The 27,780-nt window shown below is 49.7% G+C and overlaps 1 protein-coding gene across 4 annotated transcripts in view; it reads left to right on the forward strand.

Annotated features, from left to right (window-relative positions):
• The window catches only part of slc12a5a (solute carrier family 12 member 5a), a 97,869-nt gene that overhangs the window by 7,306 nt on the left and 62,783 nt on the right, over positions 1–27,780 (forward strand). Inside the window, exon 1 of one of the 4 annotated variants that reach the window (XM_028998921.1) lies at positions 20,048–20,507. The exons of the other annotated variants lie outside the window; for them this stretch is intronic. Coding sequence (XP_028854754.1) covers positions 20,453–20,507 — 55 coding nt within the window. The 5' untranslated portion in view covers positions 20,048–20,452. Of the gene's footprint in view, positions 1–20,047; positions 20,508–27,780 lie in introns of those variants that run through there. 4 annotated transcript variants of the gene reach the window in all.

Consider the following 27,780-nt stretch of genomic DNA (forward strand, 5'->3'; position numbering starts at 1 on the left):
CCGACCCGCCAAGGTGCCACTGAGCAAAGCACCGTCCCCACACACTGCTCCCCGGGGCGCCTGTCTTGGCCGCCTACTGCTCACTCAGGGTGATGGCTTAAATGCAGAGGACAAATTTCACCGTGTGCACCGTGTGCTGTGCTGCTGTGCATCACAACGACAATCACTTCACTTAGTAGCGGCCGTGTGGCTTGGTGACCATGTTAACTGTTTTTTCGGACTTGATTTTGGACAAAAGACGATAAAAGGGCACAATACTTTATAAGGCTTCAGCCGGGTGACCCCCGACCTTTACCACAACTCTTAACCGCCTGTCATGGTGCCGGTTAAATATGTCCAAGGTCACCACTCCCATATTTTGTCCATTTTTTCCTGTGACGTACCGCCGAGCAGCTGATGTGTGTGTGTTGTGTGTGTGTGTGTGTGTGTGTGTGTGTGTGCCAGCCGAGGCTTGGCAGCCGCTACAAGCTGCTGTAGCTTTTACTGTCCAATGATAGCGTTCCACGAGACACTCCGCTCAGCGTCCCCTCGCCCGTCCACTTTCACCCCGTTAAATAGAAGGAGCCGATGGAAACGCGGGCGGCGCCAGCGGCGCGCCTCTCCATTCCACCGAAACGGCACGCTGCGTAATCCGGGCTATTTTAGTCCGCCAGCGGATCCTCTCCGCTCCCCCAATCCACACGCACGTTACGTAACGCTTTTGTCTTTCATGCCCGATCACTTCACACGGCGCTGCCGGAGAAGAAGGAAGAGCGTTGCTTATTAATGAGAGGGGGAGGGGAGACGGGAGGACGGGAGGCGAGGGAGGGAAGGAAGATGCCGCATCACATCGCTGAGATGGTCTGGTCCTCCTCAGCTGTGTGGGGATTTGTCGTTTGCCGGTGATTTTTATGTTGGAATATACTCCTCCAGATCACAGATGTCAGGACGTTCATGGAATAAATGGGCACTGGACTGAAATTATTATAAAGGTCCCCTGACAGGGATCCAGTCCCACAGTGAGATTTCCCAGGACGCGCCACTTGACCGTCTGTAGCATTAAATGCTAATGAGGAGGAGAGAGGGCGGGGCCAGGAGGAGAGCGGCCAATAGAAGTTGAGCGGGCATTCAAGGAAATGGTGTCATCAACACCGTCCACCAACCACAATGTTTCGCACAGACAGGAAGTTGTCTATCCTTTCCCCTTATGACGTCATAAGGGGACAAATTCCAGTCTGAGCTGCCGCTCTCTGAACGGTGAAGCAGAAGGACCAAAACACTCTTTACACCGACCGCCATTTCTAGCCACCGCAGGACCATAGACAGGCTCGGGGAACTTGTATTAATGTTAAATAATCTCACAAAGTCACTTGTTCATATCAGGGGACCTTTAAAAACCAGTGGTGGTGTCGTTCATCGATGCCCCAGCGATGGGCTTCCATGTCGGCCATCAAATGCTAAAACTGTCATGTCTTCCTCAAATCACCAGCTGAAGGTTGGTCATTTGTGTGGGTCTCCATCACTTGTGTTCCATCAGTTCCCACATCTCCACCGGGGAAGGGACCAGTCCATTGCGGCATTCATTTTAATTGAAATTGATTTTGTCTCTGACTGTGAGATGGACACGCAGATCCGCCTGAGAACCAGCAATGCCTGATGGGTGCAGTTACACCAAAACCAGGAGCGAGGACTGATACATACGATGGAGGAGTCGCTATTTCCCCCCATCTCATTTCTCCTTCCCGTCCTCTCACATCTCTTCCTGCTTCCTTCACCTTTGACCCGTGCATCGATTTTCCTGTTTCTTCCTGCAACGCATTCGTAGTATCATTTTTAGTTTCTTTCTTTTTCTTTCTCTCTCTGGACTCTCTTCCTCACCAGTGAAGCATTGTGACGTACAGCTAATCTCTGAAGGAGATCCAAAAATTAAGATATGATGTTTCTCAATTTTTCTATCCCAATGCAGACATTCGCATGTGATTATGAATAAAAAATACGACTGTTCTGATTGGCAGGTATTGGGAATTTTTTTTTACACTGTAATGTGAACGTGTGGTACATGTCAGCGGTGGCCTAGCGGTTAAGGAAGGTGCCACTGAGCAAAGCACCGTCCCCACACACTGCTCCCCGGGCGCCTGTCATGGCTGCCCACTGCTCACTCAGGGTGATGGGTTAAATGCAGAGGACAAATTTCACTGTGTGCGCCGTGTGCTGTGCTGCTGTGTATCACATGTGACAATCACTTCACTTTCGCTTTAAGTCGGGCAGGAACGCGTTGCCGGATGCTGGTCGGCCTCTGATCGTTAGATTGCAGCAGAATCCGCGCCATTAGCACGATTCTGGCGGTGCGAGTTCATTAAGATTGATGAATCTGCCATTTCATATCGCCGAGTCGCTGCGTCCTACTGATGTAACGTAGTGGGATTCTTTCTGGTTTTCGAACGTGTGTCGTTTCTCTGAGAAGGACGAATCCGAGCGATATCGGCCTGCAGACCTATCAGCGTTGCCTCGTAATTGAATTGTGCCGGTGCCGACTGAAGCCGGGCAGCTTTTATTGAGTCGAGTGCGTAGGTGAGCGCGTTCCATCACACTTCCTGCGGCGTGAAAAAGAGGCCGTTTCCATGGCTGCGCACCTCCACTCGGCTGCGGCGACGCCCTCGGCCGCAGCCGCGGGGAAATATCAACAGCGCTGGCCGAGGGAAGGGCGTGGCGCCATAATCGTTTAATCAAGGCCCGCCCCCGTGACACCCCTGGCGCTGCCAGCTACGCGCAGGAAGTCAGATAGTTGTTGCCCTGGCTGCGCGATAAATACTATTTCGCCCTCTCACCGTTAGAAGCCTCTCCCAATACGTAATCTAATTGTCTCGTGAAGTGACATTCAGATTTAGCCGCCATCTTCCTGCATTACGGGTAATTGCAACGCATAAGTGACATGCAGGGATTCATCAGTGTCATTTTAGCAATTTCCATCTCGCCAAAGCCGGCCATTTACGCATAGGCCACATTAGCATAATCCGTCCCACTCGCGTCTGCGTGGAAGACCAGGGTCAGTGGTGGCGTAGCGGTTAAGGAAGCGGCCCCGTAATCAGAAGGTTGCCGGTTCGAATCCCGATCCGCCAAGGTACCACTGAGGTGCCACTGAGCAAAGCTCCGTCCCCACACACTGCTCCCCGGGCGCCTGTCATGGCTGCCCACTGCTCACTCAGGGTGGTGGTTAAATGCAGAGGACAAATTTCACTGTGTGCACCGTGTGCTGTGCTGCTGTGTATCACATGTGACAATCACTTCACTTTCACTTTACTTTAGGGTCCAACGTCCCCAGGATCGGCTTCGCGAAAAACCATCCACCGTCAGACCGGTGAACCGCAGGCTCCGTTTTAGCTATTATGTCCCGTTAACGACAACGAGCAGATCATTAGAGCTGAAGCCCCTGAAGGTGTCCCTCCGTCTGAGTCGGGCATCAGATGTTCCCCCCAAAGACCTCTAAGAAGCTTACTCCTCCGCCATACATCGATTCCGCGGCCTGTCAATGACGCGCACGCGCCGTGATGGTCTGTCGTGTAATCCTGTTGGGCGAACACGCCGAGGCGTGAAAGAAGATTACGACGCAGTTGCGTCCCGTACAAAGAGACCTTGGGTGGAGTGAGCAAAGGGGGAGGGGCCTGAAAAGCCTGCCCGCCCCCTTTACATTTACATTACATATCCAGAGCAACTTACAATCAGTAGTTACAAGGACAGTCCCCCCCTGGAGACACTCAGGGTTAAGTGTCTTGCTCAGGGACACGATGGTAGTAAGTGGGATTAGAACCTGGGTCTTCTGGTTCACAGGCGAGTGTGTTACACACTAGGCTACTACCACCACACCCTTTCTACTATCACTACCACCCGATGCCTTGATGCTTCTGTGATGCAGACGGTGTCCATGGGAACGGCGCTGCTTCGCGGCCCGTACGTCTGCCAGACGGTTACAGTGGAGCGATGTGCTGCGAGAAGAATCTGAATTAGGACGCGAGCGCTGCGTGCTGATGCGTTTACGCGCTAGCATGCTGTCATCCGAAAGTGTGCCCGCTAGCTGGAGTGGGACTCTCGACTTCCAGGCCATGTGACCCAGGGTCGACTGTGGCGTCTCTTAAACGCTTATCAAAAGACATTTTTCTGCCCGTAGCTGATCTAGTTTCATTATTACTCGATGAGAGTAGAAGCGCTTTGTTCATCAGAAGTTAAAGTGACGTGATTGTCACATGTGATACACAGCAGCACAGCACACAGTGCACACAGTGAAATGTGTCCTCTGCATTTAACCATCACCCTGAGTGAGCAGTGTGTGGGGACGGTGCTTTGCTCAGTGGCACCTTGGCGGATCGGGATTCGAACCTGCAACCTTCTGATTACGGGGCCACTTCCTTAACCGCTAGGCCACCACTGCTTGTATTGTAATAACAAATGTCAGTAGATGGACTATAAGAGAGATAAATAACGCATCTTGCATTAGCGTGTGCTGCGTTATCAGCTTGTCAACACTGGATGAACATATTTGATATTTCTCGTGTGAGTTTATGCCACCGTGCTTGTGGCAGGCTGCCACGGCGCCGGGAGGCGTGGCCGGGGGGGCGAGACGGCGCCGTGTGGCGATGACATCAGACAACAGAGGGCACTGCAGTCAAGCGCGGCGTCCACTTCACATCGCGGCTTCCTGCTGCGCTTTTTTTTCTCCTCCTCCTCTCCTCCTCTCCTTCTCCTCCCTTAACCGCCACAGAAATGTGGGATTAGGCGCTGATAATGTTCACAGGTTGGCAGGGCGCCCCGGAAGGTAATCCGGCGGCTGGGTTCCCAGCGAGAAATCAGACGGGGAATATTAAAAAGCCCTTAGAGGCTGTGTCACGACGGCCAAAAGGTCATCTACTACAGGAGAGACAGGACCACTTACCATCAAAGCCCATTTCAGGCAGCGTGAGGAAGGATGAAGCACCTGCACTATCAAAACCAAAAATGGAAAAATATCTTGATTATGGCCTTACAATGCAATATTTTTCAGGATGTTACGTGGTTTTATCCACGTACCGCTGTGCTGGAGTGGTTGTGGGACCGCAGCCAGTCTGGCGGAGCAGACGTGGGACCGCTGGGGTGGAAGAGCACAGTCTGGCCCGCTGTCTCTATGAACCAGGCTCATATTTTAACTCAGATATGGGTGGTTCAACTGGTAACAGCTACCTCTGCTTAGGGCCAAAATGATAATCACGATTATTTTTATTTATTTTAAACACAGAATAAGTGAACAAGGCTTTCAGTTCAAATGATGCCTCAAATAAAAATAACTCATAAATAATACAATTATATTTACCCCAGACAAAGTGCAAACAGAAAATAAATAGGTGGGGGTGGGAGGACAGATAAATAACACCAAATTTCGTAATATGCAAGATGATAAAATCATAAAATCTTATGAAATGTTATGCATTGATTCTTTGTTCGCTTGCTATTACGGGCATATGTGGCACAAAAGTACGGCATTTCCGCTCGTACCGTCAGAGAACTATGCCTTAGTTCGCCCCCTGGTGGTTGGCTGACTATTTAAATGTAAATATCGCCGACGATCATCTTATTTAGCCAAAATCATGATCGTGATTAAAATTCTGCAGCTCTGTCTATGCGCATTGGGACAGGAAGCCTTTTTTTCCGAAGTTTACCTACTATTTACTAGGATTGCAATGCTGCAGCTAAACATCCAATCGCAATAGTATGCAAATGAGCTGGCGCCACATTTCTCAGTAGGCAGTAGAGTAAATCTACTGTAGCTTAGTTGGGCTTGTGCGGTACATGATTGGTCCGCAAGCAATAAAAATTCCGGTCTATAGTACCTATTCCTTTATGTATTCCTTTTGAAAGTGAAGTGAATGTCACATGTGATACACAGCAGCACAGCACACGGTGCACACAGTGAAATGTGTCCTCTGTGTTTAACCATGACCCTCGGTGAGCAGTGGGCACCATGACAGGCCCCCCGGGGAGCAGTGTGTGGGGACGGTGCTTTGCTCAGTGGCACCCTTCTGATTACCCACTTTTCTAGGGGTAAATATCTGTGTGATTTGTATATTTTGGCTGAGAAGTTATTCCGTTGCTTCCATTGACCGGTTGAGTTGCCCGTTTCTTGATGAAAGCCAAGCTGGAAAATGAAGGAGTGTTGAAGGAGATGCTGCTGGACTGGTCACTGCTAAATGTTTCTATTGACTGGGACATGCCTGTGGGCTTGGGACTGATGGGACATTACTTTGGGGGTCCCCGGGGAATAATAAAGAACGGAGGGTTGCATCTAAATTGCTTGGTGTCGCCTGACCGGCAGCCAGCGGAATCGGCGCGTAACACCAGCTGTGTCCTACAAGCACATCCGTGTGATTTTAATAATCTCTGCATTCACAACATCGGGGGAAAGGCCGTGTGGGAAATATCAGGTGGCCGCTTTCACTCACGTAAACGGGGTAAAAAAAAGAAAAGCGGGATCCCCTGTCGCTCGCCGTCAGTCTTCCTCAGGCCTCAGCCGGAATGACAGCAGTCGGCTTCGGCCGTCGCCCGGGAGAGCCTGAGAACGGGGGGTGGTTCACTATATTGGAAAGGAGTGCGGTTGCCGGGGCAACCGGCGGGCTCCGGTTGTATTTGGAGCGGGGACGGCGTTCCTCGCCCCGGCGCCACATGCCCCCCGGGATAAATGTCTTCTCCCGTGGGCCCCGTGATGGAAGACATAAAAGTAATGGCGCCTCGGCACGCAGGGGGTCTCCCTCGGGGAGTGAATGAAGGCCGGAGCCGGGCGTCGTTTGTCATCGGCGCGCCAGAGGAGGGGGGAATCCTCTCTACGTGCGTCCCCAACTTCGCTCCACCTTCGCTCACTCCATTTATAAACCATGAGCGTGTAAATGGGCGCAGCCTATAGTAATGTGTGCGCGTGCACATTTGTGTGTGTGTGTGTGTGTGTGTGTGTGTGTGCGTGCGTGCAAGGCCCAGGAGGAAGGGAGTGCATGTGCAAATGCGGGATGAAAAAGAAAAGAGACGAGGAAACGGGCCAGAGCGTGTCCCATTTGCCTGTTTTATTCATGCGCTATAGGCTGCCTGCAGCCGCTGTATATGAAACAGTTTCATGTGGGAAATTACTCCCGTTTTACTGCAGAGATTCTCATCCACCGGAGTGGAAAAATGCCAACGTTTCAAACCGCATACAACCCGAAACATGCAAAGAGTCAAATTAAACCGATAATGAGATAAATACGGTCTTTTTATTCGCCCTTTTCTTTTGCCGTGCATTAAAGTTGAATGCTGATAAAACAGGGAACGTTGCTAATGGCACATTCCCGTTTTTAATATTTCAGAGTTCGCTTCGCATCAAGTCGACCAAGAAATGAGAGCACTTGGTGTACGTCTGCGGTTTCGCTCCCGCTCCATCTCATCTTCATCGCCCTAGTCTTCCTCATCGCGGCTACGCCAAGCCCTTCATCCCACTCCTCCCCTTCCCGTCAGGCTTCCCTCGGGGGGTTCTCCCACAGCGGCAAGAACACTTCGCATACGTTACCCAGTTAAATATAAAAAAAACGTTTTCTGTTCGTGTTCAGAACTTCTCATCACTTGAGGATGTTGTATATCCGGAGCTCGGATTGCTGATGTTACAATTTACGTTTACGGCATTTACCAGACGCCCTTATCCAGAGCGACTTTCAGTCAGTAGTTACAGGGACAGTCCCCCCCTGGAGACACTCAGGGTTAAGTGTCCTGCTCAGGGACACCATGGTAGTAAGTGGGGTTTGAACCTGGGTCTTCTGGTTCAGAGGCGAGTGTGTTACCTGCTAGGCTACTACCACCATGATGTTGGTTCAGTTGATGTGTAGGAGCGGCGTGATTACTCCGGTAACAGCTAAACATCCAATTGCTGTTAGTATGCAAATGAGCTGGCTCCATCTTCCTCATTTTTCGGTGCCGGTGTGTATCCACAATTTTGGTCAGGCCCAGTTTGGGTTGATCTTGTGCAGTAGATGATCGGACCGCACGAGTAGCTGCTTGTAAGTATTCACGTTGTAAATTAGTTTTATTAAAAACGTCATCAGGTGTGAATATGGATGCACATGAGGTGAAATATGGATGCTGATGAGGTTCTCTTAGCGCATGCAAACAAAGCCGAGCTTTTAAAAAGCTGTTCTTGTCGGGTCGGGGCGGATTTTGCCCTTTTGGCCTGACTTTCCAGGCCCAATTACAGCTCTAGTTGGCAGCCACACAACAGCGGGAGGCTTTGAGGGAGCAGCGACTCGTGAAAAAGATTTAATAACTAAAAAATATATAACTACATTAGTAGTCAGTTGGGGACCAGTACAAGAAAACACGATGGACGCGATGTCCAATCCTGGACATTTCTGGACCAATTTCAAAATGAACTGCAAAACCATAATCCCACAGTCCATAAGGGCGCATTGGACCCGGCAGGGCGCACCAATCGGTCGGGTATTTTACCGAGTACCGCTGCATCCCCGGCCGAGCGTATGTCCTCCACAGCGTGGCCGTGGGGGAAGGAGATCGATCTCCGCCTTCCTCGGAGATAACCACGTGACACAGCCTCCCCTCATATGGCTGATCTTACGCCCCGCCTGCGTAGACCCACTCTTAACTCCGGTGCTGCTGCCATCACCGCAAGGGCAGAAAAATGGCAGAATTGCTCGTTTTGTTCGCGTCCCTGCTGGAAGAGCCAAATAACCCGCCCGCCACAACGTCGTTACGTTACACCACACGCCATTTAGCAACTTATAACCGGTTGGGGCACTTTTGCTTCTGCGGGGTAAAAAACACCCCTGCCTTCTCCCACCGCCGTGTAACCAACCGTAACACGGGGATGGAATGTGGCGACAGGTGTCCAGTTTGACTTTTTTATTAAAATTCACGCAAGTCATTCATTTATCTCAATGTCACTATAAAAGGCCCCGGGGCTCTTTGTTAAAAGGTAATCTGAGCTGAATGGGCTTTTATTCCATTAGCGTTTCAATTTGGAGCCAGACGCATTTCTTACGTAACAATTCCATGGTCAACTTCGCTTTTTAACGTTGTAGAGACATTCTTGGTTTTCACTTTGTAGTTATGAGACCAGTTGTATAGTGAATGAGTCTCAGGGACGGATGTATGCAGATCCCTCATTGTCCTGCACATGACCTCTGACCCCACCTGCGCACAGCAACACCACAGCGGACAGGTGGCTGCGTCCCGGCCACTGGCTCTTCTGGTAATCAGCTCGTGTAAATTTGGTTGTAATTAATGCTCAGTGTTGTCTCTGCTTGTCTAGTGGATTGGGCGTCTGACAGATTGCACACACACACACACACACACACACACTTTCATATGCAGGAAACTGTTAAATGGACTCTTATATACGTCAAAGGCCCATATTAGTGGTTTACAGAAAACGTTTCACGAACGGGGCAGCGGTGGCTTAGCGGGTAAGGAAACGAATCCGTGATCGCGAGGTGCCACTGAGGTCCTCGTAATGAAGGTGCCGTCCCCACACACTGCTCCCCGGGCGCCTGTCATGGTGCCCACTGCTCACCAAGGGTGATGGTTAAACACAGAGGACACGTTTCACCGTGACACACACTTCACTTTCACTAATGACGCATATCAAAGCGGCGTAGGTTCCGATGGTTCCGACATATTCAGCTGTTCTCTAACATTTCTGTGACGTTTCCCCTTTACTTGGAAAGAGTGTAGATGCATCGATTTAGAATGTACATTTATGCCATTTACCAGACGCCCGTATCCAGAGCGACTTACAGTCAGTAGTTACAGGGACAGTCCCCCCTGGAGACACTCAGAATTTTGCTCAGGGACACGATGGTAGTAAGTGGGGTTTGAACCTGGGTCTTCTGGTTCAAAGGCGAGTGTGTTACCCCACTAGGCTACTACCACCCTTCACCAGGCTACTAGCACCCTATATACAGTAGGGCTGGGCGATTTCTACTCCTGGTTGTGACCGTGTGCTCGCACATACACGCCCTCGGCGGTCAGGAGCGCCAACCAATGCGAGCGCGCAGCAGTGATTGGCTGTGGAGCTTATCGCCGATTCCTTCAGGTGTCAGTACAGATGCCCTCAAACTGGCAGCATCGCTAAGCCCCAATATATCATAAGCAGGACTATCAAATTTGTTGCATTCATGTACTCAGATAAATCATTCTTTTGTTTGATTTTTAACAACTATATCAACAGTGGGTTATGCAACAAGCAATTTGCTGCAATTCCTCACAATTCAAACTCGACACTTTCCAGTTGTGAAATGTGTTCTGGAGGGAATGGTGTATTTGGGATCGAGAGCGTCAATCGCATTTTTAAATCCTGCGTCCTCCACCACGGACAGCGCGCGCGTGTTCAAAACGCTTCTTCCACGGTGCATGAGGGACTTGTCTGGACGCAGCTGTCCATGCGCCGCCGTCATGCACTCTGGGGAAGAAAGAAACATCGATTTGTGCAACAAATGCGATAAACTCCCCCAAAAGTAAATCTGTGTGCTAATGAATGTAGATTGATCCAACCGCTGCTTTCATTATTACTGCCGTATAGCTGTGTGTGTGTGCGATGAACTACGAGAGCGAGATCGACTTATTATGCGTCGCCACGAACGACTTACAGCGAAGACTACAAATAATGACTATACTGTACGTTCTGCCAAGCGCTAGTGTTCATACCTTAAAAATACGACAGCTTGTAGAAGCTCCGGGTCCGCTTGGAGAGGTGCACGTCACGCGAGGATGCAACCTTTTACCACCTTATATCTTCATTTTCCAGCGCTGCGTAAAACAATAAAACTCTACAAAGTTATACATTATACGATAAAAGACGGAGTTTGGAGACCAATTAAACACCGATTTTAGCTTATTGTAATCGAATCATTCGAGTTTCAGCCCAGAACCGCGAGTTTCTAGTTTAAAAGACTGATTCTGCAGAGCAGGAATGTGCTGTTGAAATAACGTGCACCGTATTTCTGTAACCGGAGCGGCGAAACTCCGCCACCATTCTCATGGTTTTACAGCTGGAAAACGTCTCTGCGCCCGGAGATTAGAACCTGGCCAGCGGAATCATCGCCGCACACTTATATATTCCGCAAACAGCCGGCCGGCCCGCCGTTCCCGGTAATATCGGTCAATATTGTGAAATTAGAGGAGCATTTTCACGCCGCGTGAGATTCTTCAGACTGAAGATGACCCCTCACCTGGCAAGGACAGGAGAGGATTCGTACAAAAGACCGCATTACGCGCCTTCGTTTATTTTGAGTAGGGTGGTAGTAGTCTAGTGGGGTAACACACTCACCTATGAACCAGAAGACCCAGGTTCAAACCCCACTTACTACCATCGTGTCCCTGAGCAGGACACTTAACCCTGAGTGTCTCCAGGGGGGGGACTGTCCCTGTAACTACTGACTGTAAGGGTGGTGGGGTACTGAAAGTAGGGCGGTAGTAGCCTAGCGGGTAACACACTCACCTATGAACCAGAAGGCCCAGGTTCAAATCCCACTTACTACCATCGTGTCCCTGAGCAGGACACTTAACCCTGAGTGTCTCCGGGGGGGGACTGTCCCTGTAACTACTGACTGTAAGGGTGGTGGGGTACTGAAAGTAGGGTGGTAGTAGCCTAGCGGGTAACACACTCACCTATGAACCAGAAGGCCCAGGTTCAAATCCCACTTACTACCATCGTGTCCCTGAGCAGGACACTTAACCCTGAGTGTCTCCGGGGGGGGACTGTCCCTTTAACTACTGACTGTAAGTCGCTCTGGATAAGGATCAGTTTGGTAGATGCTGTAAATGTAAATGTAAAAATGTTGATAGATCCGACAGTCGGCTCTGGACGTTATTTAGGTACCTTCCTCCTGGGGACCCGTGACCTCGTTGTTCCAGCTCCACCTGGGCTCTGAGATTCTGGATTTCTAATCTGCCTGCGACGAAGAACCTTAAGGTCACGTCTCCATCGTCTCCAAAATCTGAACTATTTCACGCATACTGACATAGATAAACTTCTTATATAAACTCTCTAACACGTTGAGTTCCAAACCGGCCTTTTGATTGGCTGATTGTTCTGCTTTTGTAATTACCGTCCTGTTTACATCTGAACAGCTGGATCACAGATGAAATATTTAATCACAGAAGATAAACCTCAAAGCACAAGTTAATATGATCTGGTAAATCGTGGTAAAATAGCATCTGCCATCATGTAGCATTACATATTCGAAGAACAGTGAAACGTGAACAGTGAAATATATAACAGCTCAGCACTGAGCCAGAACCGCCGGATCCTCTCTCGCGTGTCCACGTTCAATAATCATGTGACTGTTGCATAATTCTTTAAAATTTAATGGGGCTAAATATTGCATACATCGCCGAAACATATTAACACAATACCTGTTGAGTAATTCATGAGGAGGCACGAGTGTCCGTACTATGCGTGCGTCCTCCCTCCTTTTATTACTAATGTTTTATTTCAGACGTTAAATGCTGCATTTTACTGCATTTTACTGCATTTTACTGCATTTCTTACCTTCGGGGCCTTTTGAGAAAGAGCCACTTTATGCCAATTTGTCTGCTGGTTATTCTGTTATAAGAAACGTGCTGCAGCGTCTCACAATCGCTTCACTTTCACTTGTTTCACTCCTATTGGCTAAAAAGGCCGGTGCTAAAGTATAGATTTTCTGTTAGATTATCAGTTTGTCGTTAATGAAACCCGCAGTAATTAAGTCGGGACGGGGGACTCTCCTTCTATCGGCAGCATCAGCCGTCTAGGCCGGGTTGTGCAGACTACCGATGTCCCCTGTGAGGTCTCGGGGCGGGGCGGGGCGAGGCGGAGTCGAGGTGTGATAAGCACATATGGCCCAGCGTCACATGGAGGCTTTCAGTTGGACGGGGACCAAAAACTGCACTTGGAACCTCGTTCAGGCTTGTAGACGTGTAGAAGTAGAAGGTCCATTTCTCTCATGGACCCATCATGCACTGCAGTTTATTCATACTGAAAAAAAGAAGATTAGCCATGACACATACCAGCATAAGGAATAACTTGGGAGGGGAAGTGTTTCCATGGAATAAGTGTTCGGGGTTGGACGGATGTTTTTTATGCAGTACAGGCTGGACCAGTGGCTGCTATTATAGGCAATTGCATCATAATATATCATAATATATATCTCCAATTATAAAAAACATACGCTAGAAGTAATGAATTGATGTGTTCGGCTGGGAAATTTCAGCATACAAATCATCACCAGAACTGGGGGTTTAGCTAAATTATATATGATATTCTTCCGGGGTGTCAGGGCCGTATTTCACTTTTCACAGCGTCATGAAAGCCAGATAGGCCAGTTCTTCTACAGTTCTATATTTTTGTATCTTGAGCAGTGATGAAATCTTTTTGTTTCCAGGAGAAAATATTTTCTTTCTGTGTGTGTGTGTGTGTGTGTGTGTGTGTGTGTCAGTTATGAGACAGACTGGCTAATGAGAGGGAAAGCCTTTTAATTCCAGGCTGGACTGCTTCCTGATCTCCCTCATCGTCTCTCTCTCTCTTGGCTCAGAGTCTCACGGTGATTAAAATCCTTCAACGCTCAGCGCCTCACAGTGACGTATCGCCATGCCACCGGGCAGTGGGCGGGGCCACGGCCGGCGTGGCCGACGTCCAGTCACAGAGACGGGAGATTTAACGCCTCCATGTCTCCTCCTCCTCCCTCCACGGACTGGAGGATTAACTCTGTGCTGATTGGCCGGCGTCGCGTCACCGCCGTTCTTTTTTGGTAGGGTCACGTGGTGTCACCATGCATGAGCATAATGAACTCTGGGGCTGTTAAGCCATTTACGAGTGTCAGGGGTAAAAAGCGGGGGAGCGCGTTACATAACCAGCGAATGAATATCATTAGACTCATAAAACGATATGAAGATGCTAACGAGGGAAGATCTCATCCGGCAACAACAGGCCTCCTTCCCCCCATCTTTTTAGGGTGAAATCGAGGCTGTTCCCGGTGCTGCCGCGTATGGGACGTGGCGCGTGGAAAAGACACGTTTTATGGCGCCGTTTGGACCCTGGGGAAATCCAGTGGAACCCACGGTGCATGAGTGGAGGGAAGCGGTGTTCCGAATCCACATTAGGCCACATTCGGTCGGTTTGGTACGAATGTCCCGTTCCTGTCAGTGTCTAGACGCTAAATGGAGAGCTTGCAGCGGCTGGGTGTTGAAATGTAAACGTTCTTGATAACCGCACAGATGAATTCTGGGGGGGACCTGGGCGCGAGTCGGACTCCTGGTGTGAGCGAGGGACAGCTCCAGGCAGTAAGTAAAACAAACGCTCCACAAACGCTCCAACCGAATTCCACCCGCTCTGCTCACGTGCTCTGATTGAAGCCCAATAATGTGCTTGTTTCGGCACCGGACGTGTCGTCTCTGAGAAATCGGCAAGAACGGCGGACGATTGCTCTCGTCCGTTTTCGACGTGGCCCCCGTCCGGCTGTCGGGCCTCTAGACGTACCACAAGAGTCCTGACTGCATGCCTATCCCAGTCTCCACACCAGAGTTCTAATTTAACGTCCATTCATGAGTGGGAAATGTATATTTAGCCTCGCTTGATGAGTAATTATTGAATAATTATACTTTTTAAGGTGAGCAGAGAAAGAACTTCCCCAAACATTAATCACGGGAATTATCCATTGTCTCAACCTGTTATTATTTCGTCTGATTTGCGGCGCTGCTGTGATTTTTTTAGGTTTTTTTTTTAACGAATGGCCACAGTATTTTGTCTCTCGTGCCGCGAGGTCACAGCAACACACCAGCTGAGCGGGTTTCTGGTGTCACTGGCCTGACGGGTCATTTCACAGGGAGTAAAATTGTGTTTTTCTGTAACATTTCCCCCTTTTTTTGGCACATTTGGCTGGTCTCTAAGGCCATCATGCACGGCCCATGTAATTCCACACCTGCACCAGGCAACGTGGACATTTGGCCTCCTTTTTTCTGCTCTAATTTTTCATCTACCTGGTTCCTTTGTCATAGAATTTATCCCTCGGTTGGGATGTGGCCATATACTCCAAAAAAAGTCCACCCACCGGCTGTGCACCTGTAAGAAACTGACCAATGATTGCCTTGCTGCATGGTGGGCGTCTCTAATAAAGTGGCCAGGGCTCAGATGTTCTCTTACGGTGGTTGAGCGACGTAGACGATCTTCGTTCTGTAAGATGTCCACTCCTCTCCAACAGCGGCCTCGTCAGAACTGGTCTAGATGCAAATCTCGATGCAAATCGGCCCTCATTACATCTCCTCCACACTTTTTTTTTTCCCGATCCTGAGTATAACTCAGGCTGCCCTGGTTTCTGCATGGGGTGGGGGGAAGTGGGTCAGATCATTCCTATCTTACATTACCACGGCCAAATTAGAATATTACAATAAATAGAAATTGGGCTTTTTTCTCCTGTTTTTCGTGTAAAAAAAAACAAAACATTTAAGTGATTGTCACTTGTCATACGCAGCAGCTCACCACACGGTGCACACAGTGAAATGTGTCCTCTGCATTTAACCATCACCCTGAGTGAACAGTGGGCAGCCATGACAGGCGCCCGGGGACCAGCGTGTGAGGACGGTGATTTGCTCAGTGGCACCTTGGCGGATCGGGATTCGAACCGGCAACCTTCTAATTACGGGGTCGCTTCCTTAACCGCTAGGCCACCGCTGCCACTGTAAGTGGGTAATGAGGTTCAGAAAACACGCATGAAGAACCGAGGCCAACTGAAACAAAGGCGGCGTTGTCCAAACACAATAACCAGCTTGTTTTCTAAAGTTTGATTCATTCATTATTGTCCATCAGTACCTGCAAATCGGTTCTCTGCGGACCGCCGCGGCAGCTGGATACAGGCGCATCGGAAGGAGCCCTGATGGAAACTTCTTCAGCAAAGCGCTGTCCCCACACACTGCTCGCCAGTCATGGCTGCCCACTGCTCACCAAGGGTGATGGTTAAATGCAGAGGACACATTTAGTTGCGTCACCGTGTTTCACAATCACTTCACTTTCACTTTCAACTCCTTACCACCAGGAGTCAGTGTTGAGGCCACAGATGAATACCTGCATCTTAAAGTCATCATCTGTTGAGTGCAGAGCTCGCAGCACCACCCCTATAAAATTACGCAGGAATTGCATCCGTATACGCGCCATTAAAAAATGGACGTGCATAAAAAAAGAAGTACGTGCACGAAAACCGACCCTAACTTCACTAAACTGTGTTTAACGCCCATGCAACACACACCTCAACATGCAACATTCAACTATCCACGTCCAACCCGCTCATTTCTGCGCATTTCCTGTCCTTCTTAGTCTAGCGAGCTGCTCAGCAGCGCAGTTCCCACTGAATGTGAATGGAAATATTAACGCCGAAAGGCCTTTTAATGCTTATGTCTGGGGCAGCGGGGGCCCAACAGAAATAGCATTTAATCGACGGCACCCGAACGCACCGCCGACCGAATGCTGGTTCTGTTTGGACCCTTCGAAAAATGGTCGCCACTCAGTCCGCACTCACCAGACGACAGAAAATCTCGCTGACCCCTCTGAAAAATCGATGTAAAGTCATGTAGAAACATTGATGGGACGCGTGGTGATGCGTCGATTAATCGGCTCGCTGATAATCGTAATCGAATCAAAGGTTCACACCTCTTGGTCTTCAGCCGCCAAAAACCACGATTGTCTCAACAGGGCGGAGGAAGAATTCGCTGGAAATTCCACGGCGGCTGATCGTGACCAGTGGTCCCCGAAATAAGTGGAGGTCCACCACACTCCTGACTCGGGAAGAGCGTGTTGTGCAGGAACGCGGCGGGGCCGGCGGGAACGGGGCACGGGGGAAATCTAATTGAAGGCGAAGCCATTAAACCAGCGTTGCTAGGGCAACGCGCAGGATGCGCCCGGGCTCGTTTCTTCAGCGCGGCGGGGCGAGTTAGTTTGGGGAGGAAATCGTGATTCGATTGTTGCTTTTATCATTTTCTCATCACGAGGTTTTGTGTGTGCGGATAGATTTTCTTGCATCAGCGTTGGGTTTACAAGGAGCAAAAATACGTTTCGTCTAAATACCGTGTACCTCACTATCACATAATGATATTTTTTTTCCCTGTATTTCAATATTTACATTTACAGCATTATCCAGAGCGACTTACAGTCGGTATTTTACAGAGACAGTCCCCCCCTGGAGACACTCAGGGTTAAGTGTCCTGCTCAGGGACACAATGGTAGTAAGTGGGATTTGAACCCGGGTCTTCTGGTTCACAGGCGAGTGTCTTACCCACTAGGCTACTACCACCTACCACTACCACCATATGTTTCAGCAGTGGACAGGGGGACGAAAGTGCTATAAAAATGAACATTTGGCCAACATCAGTGTCTATAGAACCATGATGTGGGTGTACTTCCATGTTATTCCGGAATTCGATGTTGGAGTTGCCTATAAGACGGTTTCAGGGAAAAAAAAGGTTGGGAACCATTGATCTAAATGACTCAAAAAGGCATCTGTTCTTCTATTTGATCCGCTGAAATAAACAGAGCCGAACGAAGTTCATGCCGGTCCGCCGTCCTCTGGGATTTTTGAACTTGTTGCTAGAGCAGATATCCAGAAAGACGAATAGATGATAAAGGATCGGCCAATAGGAGGTCAGGTCCAACCCACTTGCACTGATTGACTATGAAATAAAAAGGCCATCGGAAAAAAAGGACGTTTTGGAATAAAAACTGCTGAAATGAAATAAAAGGCCTCTGAAATAATCTGTAAAAATTGGGTAAAGATAACGACCATGAAATAATATTTCACAATGATAAATACATGTTTTATGTTGGCATTATATATCATTCTCTGATTTATTGACATGGTTATTCATTTCATGATGTGGCACCGTGCCACAGAGAGACCTGGAATAACGGGAGGGTTGGAACCTCCTGACCGGAGGTCTAACTCGCGTTTTAGATCCGACCGGACGCCGCTTGATTAAGGGGAGGACGCCGGTTTCATCCACAAACCTGCGCCAAATATGCAGATCTGTCAGCCGCTCTCTCCCGAGGAATCAGATATGGAGCCCAGCTCAACACACGTCCAGGATCCACCGGCGGGAACGCCGACACACGCCACACTCTTTGTTCCTTTTTCCGTTTTCACCAACTTTCGTCTTACTTCGTCTGCTAAACGGAAATAAATAAATCGGGGTCCTGATGAGATCGTGCAATATTAACGCTAAGGCGCAGAGTACAGCGGTCAGCATGACTGACCGTACAAGTCATGTCCTACGTCACTTTCAGCCCTTCTGCTAGACTCAGGTTGACAATTGTGCCACGTGCGACCGAGTAAACATCCCCAAATCCGATCATCATGATCGGCCTGATTTTCGTCTGGTAACGTTTCTCAAGAAATAAGTAAGGTCTGTGTGTGTGGGACCGGTGATCGATACTGGATTTAGAGCTTCGGAGTGATATCACTTTGTGTTAATCTGCTTGAAAAGCAGAATTACACGGAAACAGACATGAGCGAAACATACGAATTGTTAGGCGCGGGACTGTAGTTTGAGGGACGCAGTGGTGACCCTGAGGCTGGTGGGAGAGTGGGTGAGCGTTGGACGCCTGTCCTGTGGTCAGTAATCGATGTCCAGCACAGATATTCCTTCCTGAAATAAAAGGTAGCCATCGACCGGTTGGACGTGATCAATAATTGTGATATTACATGAAGAATTCAATATTGATTCAGTGACAGTCTCATGACCCTCGAATGACCAATCGTTGTTAAAATGCATTTTCGTATATCTGTACATGATGTATATTGATGTATATTTACAATTTTTCCCTTAAAGCTTTTGAGAGTTTGCTTTGTTTTTGTATATATGGACGTTTTCTAGTTTTTGATGATTCTTCAGAGCGTTTTTTTTTTCAAGAGAAAAGTTTATTTCTGAAGAGCATTTCATACATGGGGCCGTTCAAAGTGTTATACAGATTAGAGGGGATAAAGATGACATGAAATAAATGAGAAAGTGATAAAACCGCTCGTCAAGCTCTGGAAGGTGGAACCAACTGACTGAATGAGAGTAATGGATCATCGTGTTATTAGCTTGTTCTTCATGTTTTATTACTGATGTTGTTGAACATCTGGCATTTTCAAGATGCGCACCGCATGCATTTTCAACCAATGTTGAAATCCCAGAATGCAGTTGTGCATGTGACTGTTGGCACCATCAAACTCCACGCGCTCCTGTTATTAGTAGTGAAAAGCAGCGCCACAACCTCCGTTACGCGGGTCAAGAACCGGCAAGACCCTCCATTTCTCCTCTGTATTTATGTCTTCTGCCATCCGTCTTCCTCCCATCCCCCTGTCCAATCAGCTCTCCATTCCACGGCAGTGGTAGTAAAACACGCGGCCGTCAGGTCCACACAGCCAGCAGAGACCATCGTCCACTAAACTCCTGCAGCCTTCTCTGCTCGCTGTATCCTCCTCCTGTCGAGCGAGAGAGAGAGAGAGAGAGAGACAGTGTAGAGAGAGAGAGAGCTGGGGTTCCATCGTTCACTAAACTCCGGCTGCCTTCTCTGCTCGCTGTATCCTCCTCCTGTCAAGCGAGAGAGAGAGAGAGAGAGAGAGACAGTGTAGAGAGAGAGAGAGCTGGGGTTCCATCGTCCACTAAACTCCTGCAGCCTTCTCTGCTCGCTGTATCCTCCTCCTGTCGAGCGAGAGAGAGAGAGAGAGAGACAGTGTAGAGAGAGAGAGAGCTGGGGTTCCATCGTTCACTAAACTCCGGCTGCCTTCTCTGCTCGCTGTATCCTCCTCCTGTCGAGCGAGAGAGAGAGAGACAGTGTGTGTAGAGAGAGAGAGACAGTGTAGAGAGAGAGAGAGACAGTGTGTAGAGAGAGAGAGAGAGACAGTGTAGAGAGAGAGAGAGCTGGGGTTCCATCGTCCACTAAACTCCTGCAGCCTTCTCTGCTCGCTGTATCCTCCTCCTGTCGAGCGAGAGAGAGAGAGACAGTGTGTGTAGAGAGAGAGAGACAGTGTAGAGAGAGAGAGAGACAGTGTGTAGAGAGAGAGAGAGAGACAGTGTAGAGAGAGAGAGAGCTGGGGTTCCATCGTCCACTAAACTCCTGCAGCCTTCTCTGCTCGCTGTATCCTCCTCCTGTCGAGCGAGAGAGAGAGACAGTGTAGAGAGAGAGAGTGTGTAGAGAGAGAGAGAGTGTGTGTAGAGAGAGAGAGAGAGAGAGCGAGGGAGTCACGCTACAGCCAGCGAGGAGAAGAAGAGAATCAGTGGAGGGAAAGCGGCGTCTCTCTCTCTCTCTCTCTCCCCCCCTCTCGTTTTTTCCCGCCGCCTCGCTCCTCTCTCCTGCTCCGCTGAAGGAAGGGACGATAAGACGCGGCTCTCGTCGTCCGTCCCGCTCTCGGCGCGTTTTGGCGAGGATTCGGGGGTTCTTGCCGGCGGCGGCGGCGGCGTAGGGGACAGGATGCTCAACAACCTGACAGAGTGTGAGGACGGGGACGGAGGAGCCAACAGCCAGGGTGAGTGGTGGCATCTGACACACACACACACACACACACGTCGCTTCATGCGCAGCGCGTGAAAACGGCGTCCTCTGTGATGAAGATGAGGAGGAGGAGGGTTCTCTCTCTCTCCCACCGCCGTAGCCGCCTGCTGCAAGGCTGGTGTGACAGGAATAGTAATGTGGCGTCTTCTCCGGTGACGGGGGGGACGTAAAGGCACCACGGCACATGCAGGACACGGCGGGCACCGCGCCCGGCGACCTCTTGGCGTCCGGCGGCCGAGCGCGAGTTGACGCCGATCCATCATCGTCGCATCACCTCGCTCGCCCCCTCCTCCTCCTCCTCCTTCATCCTTCTTTCTTTTTTTTTTTAATCCGCGGTAACTCATCCCCCCTCAGACCCCCCCCCATCATCTGCTGTCACGGTAACGCCGCTCTCTCGCCGTTCCTGGACGAGGAGGTCGCGTTCTCTTCTTCTCCTCCGAGGGTGCTGAGATCCGCGCGTGCGACACGCGTCGAGGTTTCTGGACGAGGACGTGTCCCTGTCCGTGGTCCTGAAACCAGACCTCCAGCGTGTGGTTCTACACGACACGCGGCGTAAAACATCGTCCGCCATCGACGGGTCTCATCACCTCCGCTTCTGTAATCGGGAGGGAAATAATCGATATTGACGGAAGTCTCCCTGAAAGTGAGGACATCGTGTCCTCGGCAGGAATCAGGAGGCGGAGGAACGCGCGTGTTACCTTGTCCACGTCCTGCCCTGCGCTCATCACCATATTCACGCATGTAGAACGACGCGCCGGCGGGAGGAGCACCGGGGACCTCGGCGTATTCGGGGTCGTCATGTCACGCCCGCTCGTCCCCTTCAGAGCCGTCTGGCCTGGATTCTGCCGCACGAACGTCACTCCTGGAAGTGGGACGCCGGCGAAGTCCCCTCCGTGCTCAGGTGCGATCAGAATCGCACATTTCAGATCTAATTCCAGGGGCCTAGCGGTTAAGGAAGCGGCCCCGTAATCGGAAGGTTGCCGGTTCGAATCCCGATCTGCCAAGGTGCCACTGAGGTGCCACTGAGCAAAGCACCGTCCCCACACACTGCTCCCCGGGCGCCGGTCATGGCTGCCCACTGCTCACTCAGGGTGATGGTTAAATACAGAGGACAAATTTCACTGTGTGCACCGTGTGCTGTGCTGCTGTGAATCACAAGTGACAATCACTTCACTTTATTGTTATTATGCCCGACTTTTCTCCATTAGGACATTATGAACGAACGAACAAATGAACATCTCAGGTCTCTAAACGCAAGCTCGGCGTCCCTCGGGATGGACATGTCCACTCTCTCTCAGCATTAGACTTTCAAAACAGGCCTTCAACTTCCCGGGAACTTCGAAGCCTCCCAGGAACGTTCCGTCACATCCATAACAGAAGCATCTTGTTTTTCTTTCTTTTTTTTTTTTTTTGCAGCTCGTTCTGTATTTATCACGTGCAAATGAACTTGAGAGCCGTCCACTCGTCTCCGTCCGTCCGTCCGTCCCTCGGCGGCCGGAGCCGCCGACTCTGTTCCTCTGCCGCAGAATGAAAAGCTTTTAATGATGTTTTAGTTCTGGCTGACTGCATAACACAGTAAAATGTCCCTGGAGCATTTCTCATTTTTCCCTACGAGAGACTGTCATTACTCTCTGTCCTGGGAAGAGTGTGTGTGTGTGTGTGTGTGTGTGTGTGTGTGTGTGTGAGGAAGATAAAAATGCACGGTAAGAGATTGCAGGTTAATGTGGAATCATGTATATACTCACCTGTTTGTGGGAGGTAGACACACACACGCACGCATGCACACACACACACACACACACACACACACACACAAACACACACACACACACAATGTCATTAATGACAGGCGGCCTTTTTATCTCTGCCCTAGAACCAGAACCCATGTTATTAGCACCGATCTCATCCAGCGGCTCCCTTATCCACCTCCCCATCACACACACACACACACACACACACACACACACACACACACACACACACACACACACACACATCAGAGAAGATCATTCATCTTAATCAAAGACAATTCAATTTAAAATCCGGCGCGGAGAGGATAAAGGCGGCCGCTAATTTTGGGTAATTATGCCAACCTTTGCTGTGAGGAAGGGAGGCGGCGGCCACTTCTTAGCCATTAGACCAGCGCGGTGCGGGCGAGCGATGTCGTCACCAACGACTTCGGCAACTCATTAAGCGAGTTCACTTTCACCGAAACGCAACGCGCGGCGAAACGTGCCCTCTGCATTTAACCGGCACCCTCGGCGAGCAGTGGGCGGCCGTGACAGGCTGCGAGCGAAACTTCCGTACACGCCACTGCCCCTGGTCGACTAGGCAACGGACGTGGAAGGTTTCTAAACCAGGAAGCCATTCTGGAATAACTAGTCGTGTTACGGTGTCTCAGAGAGTCATTATTACAGTAAAACTGGTTTCAACTTCAATCTTTTATTCATATCTGAAGTTTAAACGTTCATAACGTTTAAACTTCATATATAGACATTTTCAGACGGTTATGGGGTGTTTATGTGGATTATTAAAGGAATTTATGGATGTTTGGCCATGTTTTAGGTTGATTTTCCCAAGTTCTCCACACCGCCCCTCTGCTACGTTCCCTCCACTGGCTCCCAGTAGCTGCACGCATCAGGTTCAAAATACTGATGCTGGCCTACAAAGCCAAACATGGAGTAGCACCATCCTACCTCACATCCCATATTACACCTCGCACTGCACCTCGTATACTCCGAGCCTCCAGTACTGCTCGCCTGGTCCCTCCATCTCTGAAGGTAAAAGGAAGACGCTCATCTAGACTCTTCTCCATCTTGGCCCCTCGGTGGTGGAATGAACTTCCAGCTCAGTCACTGAGCACCTTCACACGGCAGCTCAAGACCTTCCTCTTTAGAGAAGATTTAGACGAACTTGTAACCTTCTTCTTGTCTGACTTCTGTATAGAAACTAGAACAGAGTGAATAAAAAGGTTGTATTCATAGTTGGGGGTCCTAGTGAACCAGAACTGATCACTTCATCCATGGTAACATGGAAGCACGTTGTAAGTCGCTCTGGATCAGGGCGTCTGCCAAATGCCGTAAATGTAAATGTATTTTCTTATTAATAAGACATCGGTTCATGGTTGGACGTACTTATTGCGTGAATCTCCGCGGTGCGAAGATGCTGGTGGAGGAGGTGGACGGATGCTCCTCGCCCCGGGCCGCCTGCCTGCTGCTAATCAGGCCGCCGCTGTCGGCGAGGCACTTCATATATATTTCATTCTAATGAAATATGGATTCGTATCCGCGTTGCGCGCGTCGGGGCCGAGAACGCTCTCGGAGCGCGGCGGCCGCGCCGATTGATCCGGCCTCTCCGCCCGCCCGCCCGCCTTCGCTGCTGGAAATGAACGAAAGCGCTATTGCCGACATCCTCGCGATTTTTCATGCTCAGCTTGCTATTTATACGCGGCCTCGTGAAGGACAGTTTTGGACACCGAGGCCTTTTTTCCCGCGGTTGCTAAGCAGCCGTGAAGTTTTTATTTCCCGTTTTCCCAGTAAATCCTCGGGCCCGGACTGCGGTCAGGAAGTGGCCGGCCGCTTCGTTTCGCGGTTTCTCCGCGCGTCTGGACGTTATTGATAGATGACCGCGTTCGGCCCAGAGTACGGATCGTGCCCATTTCCATGGTTACGCTCCGCGTAGACGAGTCGCACGCTGACCTTTACCGGCACGAACCCCGGCATCGCGCTCCTCTACTCGTCCTCTTCACGAGCACTTCCTGAGATTGAGAACAGAGAGGGGGGGGGGGGGGGCTCGATCTGGTGAACCTGATCCGGCGTACTGGCGTGAAGCGGGGGGGGGGGGGGGGGGGTCACGCGTTTCGGCCCTCAAATTGGGGCAGTGGTGGCCTAGCGGTTAAGGAAGCGGCCCCGTAATCAGAAGGTTGCCGGTTACGAATCCCGATCCGCCAAGGTGCCACTGAGCAAAGCACCGTCCCCACACACTGCTCCCCGGGCGCCTGTCATGGTGCCCACTGCTCACTCAGGGTGATGGGTTAAATGCAGAGGACACATTTCACTGTGTGCTGTGCTGCTGTGTATCACATGCGACAATCACTTCACTTAACCTTAATTGCTGGCCCGGTGGCGGCAGTGATGAGGATGAAAAGCAGGGGCGGAAGCCTCCGGAAGGCGATGAGAGGGGATCAGACCTGCCAGACGCTCCTGATGAGACACAACGCAGATTCGGCAAAACGGAGAGCGGGCCCGGCGCGTGCCGCTAATTAGCGCTCCGAGGGCCCGTCTCCGCCGCATGAAAGGTGCCGGGGCCCTCGGCCGCGTCTGCGGATGATGCGGGGAGCCGCGTCTCCGTGGTTACCGCTTCACGCGCTCCAGAGTACCGAGCGGCGCGGCGCCAGGAGCTTTTTGTTCAGAGTTCCTGCTGCGGTGGCGACTGGTAAGTGGAGAATTACAACTTTATGTGCTTCGCATGTCGAAATTGTAATCTGCTTCGCTCATTTTTGAGCATAAATCTCTCCATTTGTTCAGTTGGCCACCATAAAGCTTTACGGTCCATTTATAATTTAGGATTTGGCGCTGGCCCGTAAGCGCACCTGCCATTCAGGCCCATTCCGCTCATTAAAATCAGCTGGGACGGACATTTTCAAGTGTCCACTCCAGCGTGGAGAGGGGGAATTCTGAGCAGGAATATTCAGTGTCCCACGATCATATGTAAATGATCACAGTCAGAACGCTCTGTCAGAGTATGTACATTTACCAAATAATTTATTCTGCGTCATGGGGCTCATGACATGCTAACCAGTTATTTTTATGAGCCTTTTTTAAGATTGTAATAATATTAAGTTACTGGTTTGTATTGTAGACATTAGAGTCAAGGATGCTAATACCTATAGAACCTCATACTTAATGCATTAAAATGTGAAATTTTGTCAGTTTGCGATACACTAAAGTGTGTTTAATGCCTTTTACTTGTCTGATTTATAAATATTCAAATGTAGTGAGGTGTTAAGAATTTTCATTTCCTGACAGTCCCCCCTGTGGAGACACTCAGGGTCCAGTGTTCTGCTCAGGGACACGATGGTAGTAAGTGGGGTTCGAACCGGGGACTTTGCCTGGGCTTTACCACGCTGTCACCTGCTGTCACCTTTATTTGAGGGTGGGCTCTATATGTGCCGTAATGTATAACGTGTCCGAGTCATGATGGAGCCATGTTGAATAAAGGAGAAAATGAAAAGGAGAGTCCTCGCCACCGTTGTTAGTGTGGATTTAAACACCGTGTCCCTCCCTCCGTCGGTGCTGTAACGTACGGACAAACATTGGAAATGGACGCGGCAAGCCGTGGCGCGTCAGGCGTGTCATTGAGCTTTTTCCCATTGTAACCACGCCGGCTGCTTTCCCCGACACCATTAAACAAGTTTCAAAAGATCCGTTAGATTAATCCCATTATGATTATTATGTAGTATTTCTGTTTCCTGTGTCTCCCATCCGGTCGCACAGATGTGTTCTCTCTATTATTGCGATTTATGGGATGGTAGTAGCCTAGTGGGTAACACACTTGCCTATGAAGCAGAAGACTACAGAGTCACAGGTTCAAATCCCACTTACTACCATTGTGTCCCTGAGCAAGACACTTAACCCTGAGTTGCTCCAGGGGGGGACTGTCCCTGTAACTACTGATTGTAAGTCGCTCTGGATAAGGGCGTCTGGTAAATGCCATAAATGTAAATGTAAATGTTTATTAAGGATACTTGTGTACAATGAAGTGGAAAAGGAGACGGAGCGTGTGGCGAAAAACACGGAACAAATCAGAGTGTCTTCCGTGTCTGGAATGGATGTCGAGTATTCTTGAAGACAATGTCACGGCGGCATGGTGCAGGGCAGGACACGTTCGCAAGGCTTCACAAACGGGGGGTCCGTTACATAAAACCGGGACGCACCTCAGAACAGGACTTACAGATCCAAGACCCGACAGGGACACGAGAAGCGACGCGAGGGGCGGAATTTTTACACCGACAGGATAAGAACGACGAGTCCGGCCATGACAGACAACCTTGTTTAAATTATGAAAATGAGGTCTGAGTACCAGGTACTGGTACAATACTGACTGGGTTAAATAGAATTGCATCAATGAAAACCTGACTAAAATATCCATGGACAATTCCGACTAAAATAGGACTAAAATGCTCAGACTTTTAGTCGACTGAAACTTGACTAAAATGAGTCTGGACGTGATTAAGACGAATAAAAACTATAATTAAAGCATGCTGCCAAAAACAACTGTAGTAGTAATGCCTTGAAATGTGGCCTGTGGCTAATCCAGCTCCCTTTGGAAGCCATGAATGAGAATTCGGGAAATATGTTCATAGAAGGCTTTCACAGCCAGGTGTACAGAAATGTTCTCTTCAACAGTATTGTTTTCTCAGCCAGCGTTCGGGGGTGTATAAAGGTGAATGGATTTGTGGCTTTACTGCCCCGCAACAATAAGATATGTATCACATTTGACACAGGGAAGAAATGACAGCCTTACACCGGCGTCCTCGTCTCGTCTCGGGGGACGCTCCATGTCTTCCCACTGGTAACCGATTCGATTTGAGGTTCGTTTGCCTCGGTCCCTGCCCACAGTGCATCATTAGTATTCATTACTGGTGCCGTTTCGACAAATGGCTGAATTTCATTGACGTTCCATGACGGCAGGCCTCCACATCCAGAGTTCACCCCTCAGTTTATTAATCATCAATGTCCTGAAAAATTAAACGGACCCGCTGGGACCGAGCACGAATAACTTCCCCAGTGTCTTGATTCTCCAATAATCATTAATGTAATATAAAAGCTTAAAATATTGAATTGATGCATCTTATTGACATCTGTAGAAATGTGCACAGAGGTTTTCCTTCTCAGTGAAGGACATTAACAAGACATTAACTGGTTCTCACCAATGATGCCAACGCCTTAGAGCTGCTATCAATGGCCATCTGCATCTCTCTGTGTTTAATATTAATATTAGTTTTGAGGTGACGTCCTGTCTCCAATATGCCCATTTTTCACAATTTCATAAATTCAAGTGTGGATCTGAGCTGAATTCTTGTCATGGTGACTGACAGGCGGCATTTACCCCGGGGTGAGACGAAGTGTCCGCTCTCTCCGATGGAGGAGTAATCTGGTTACGTGGTGCGAGTCCCGAACCACATGCTATCGACGTGTTGAGACTCGCGCCGTCCCCGAGACCCTGGATCAATTCTGCTGTTTGTC

Source organism: Denticeps clupeoides, chromosome 12 (genome assembly GCF_900700375.1).
Source record: "Denticeps clupeoides chromosome 12, fDenClu1.1, whole genome shotgun sequence".
In the NCBI taxonomy this organism is placed as follows: Eukaryota; Metazoa; Chordata; class Actinopteri; order Clupeiformes; family Denticipitidae; genus Denticeps; species Denticeps clupeoides.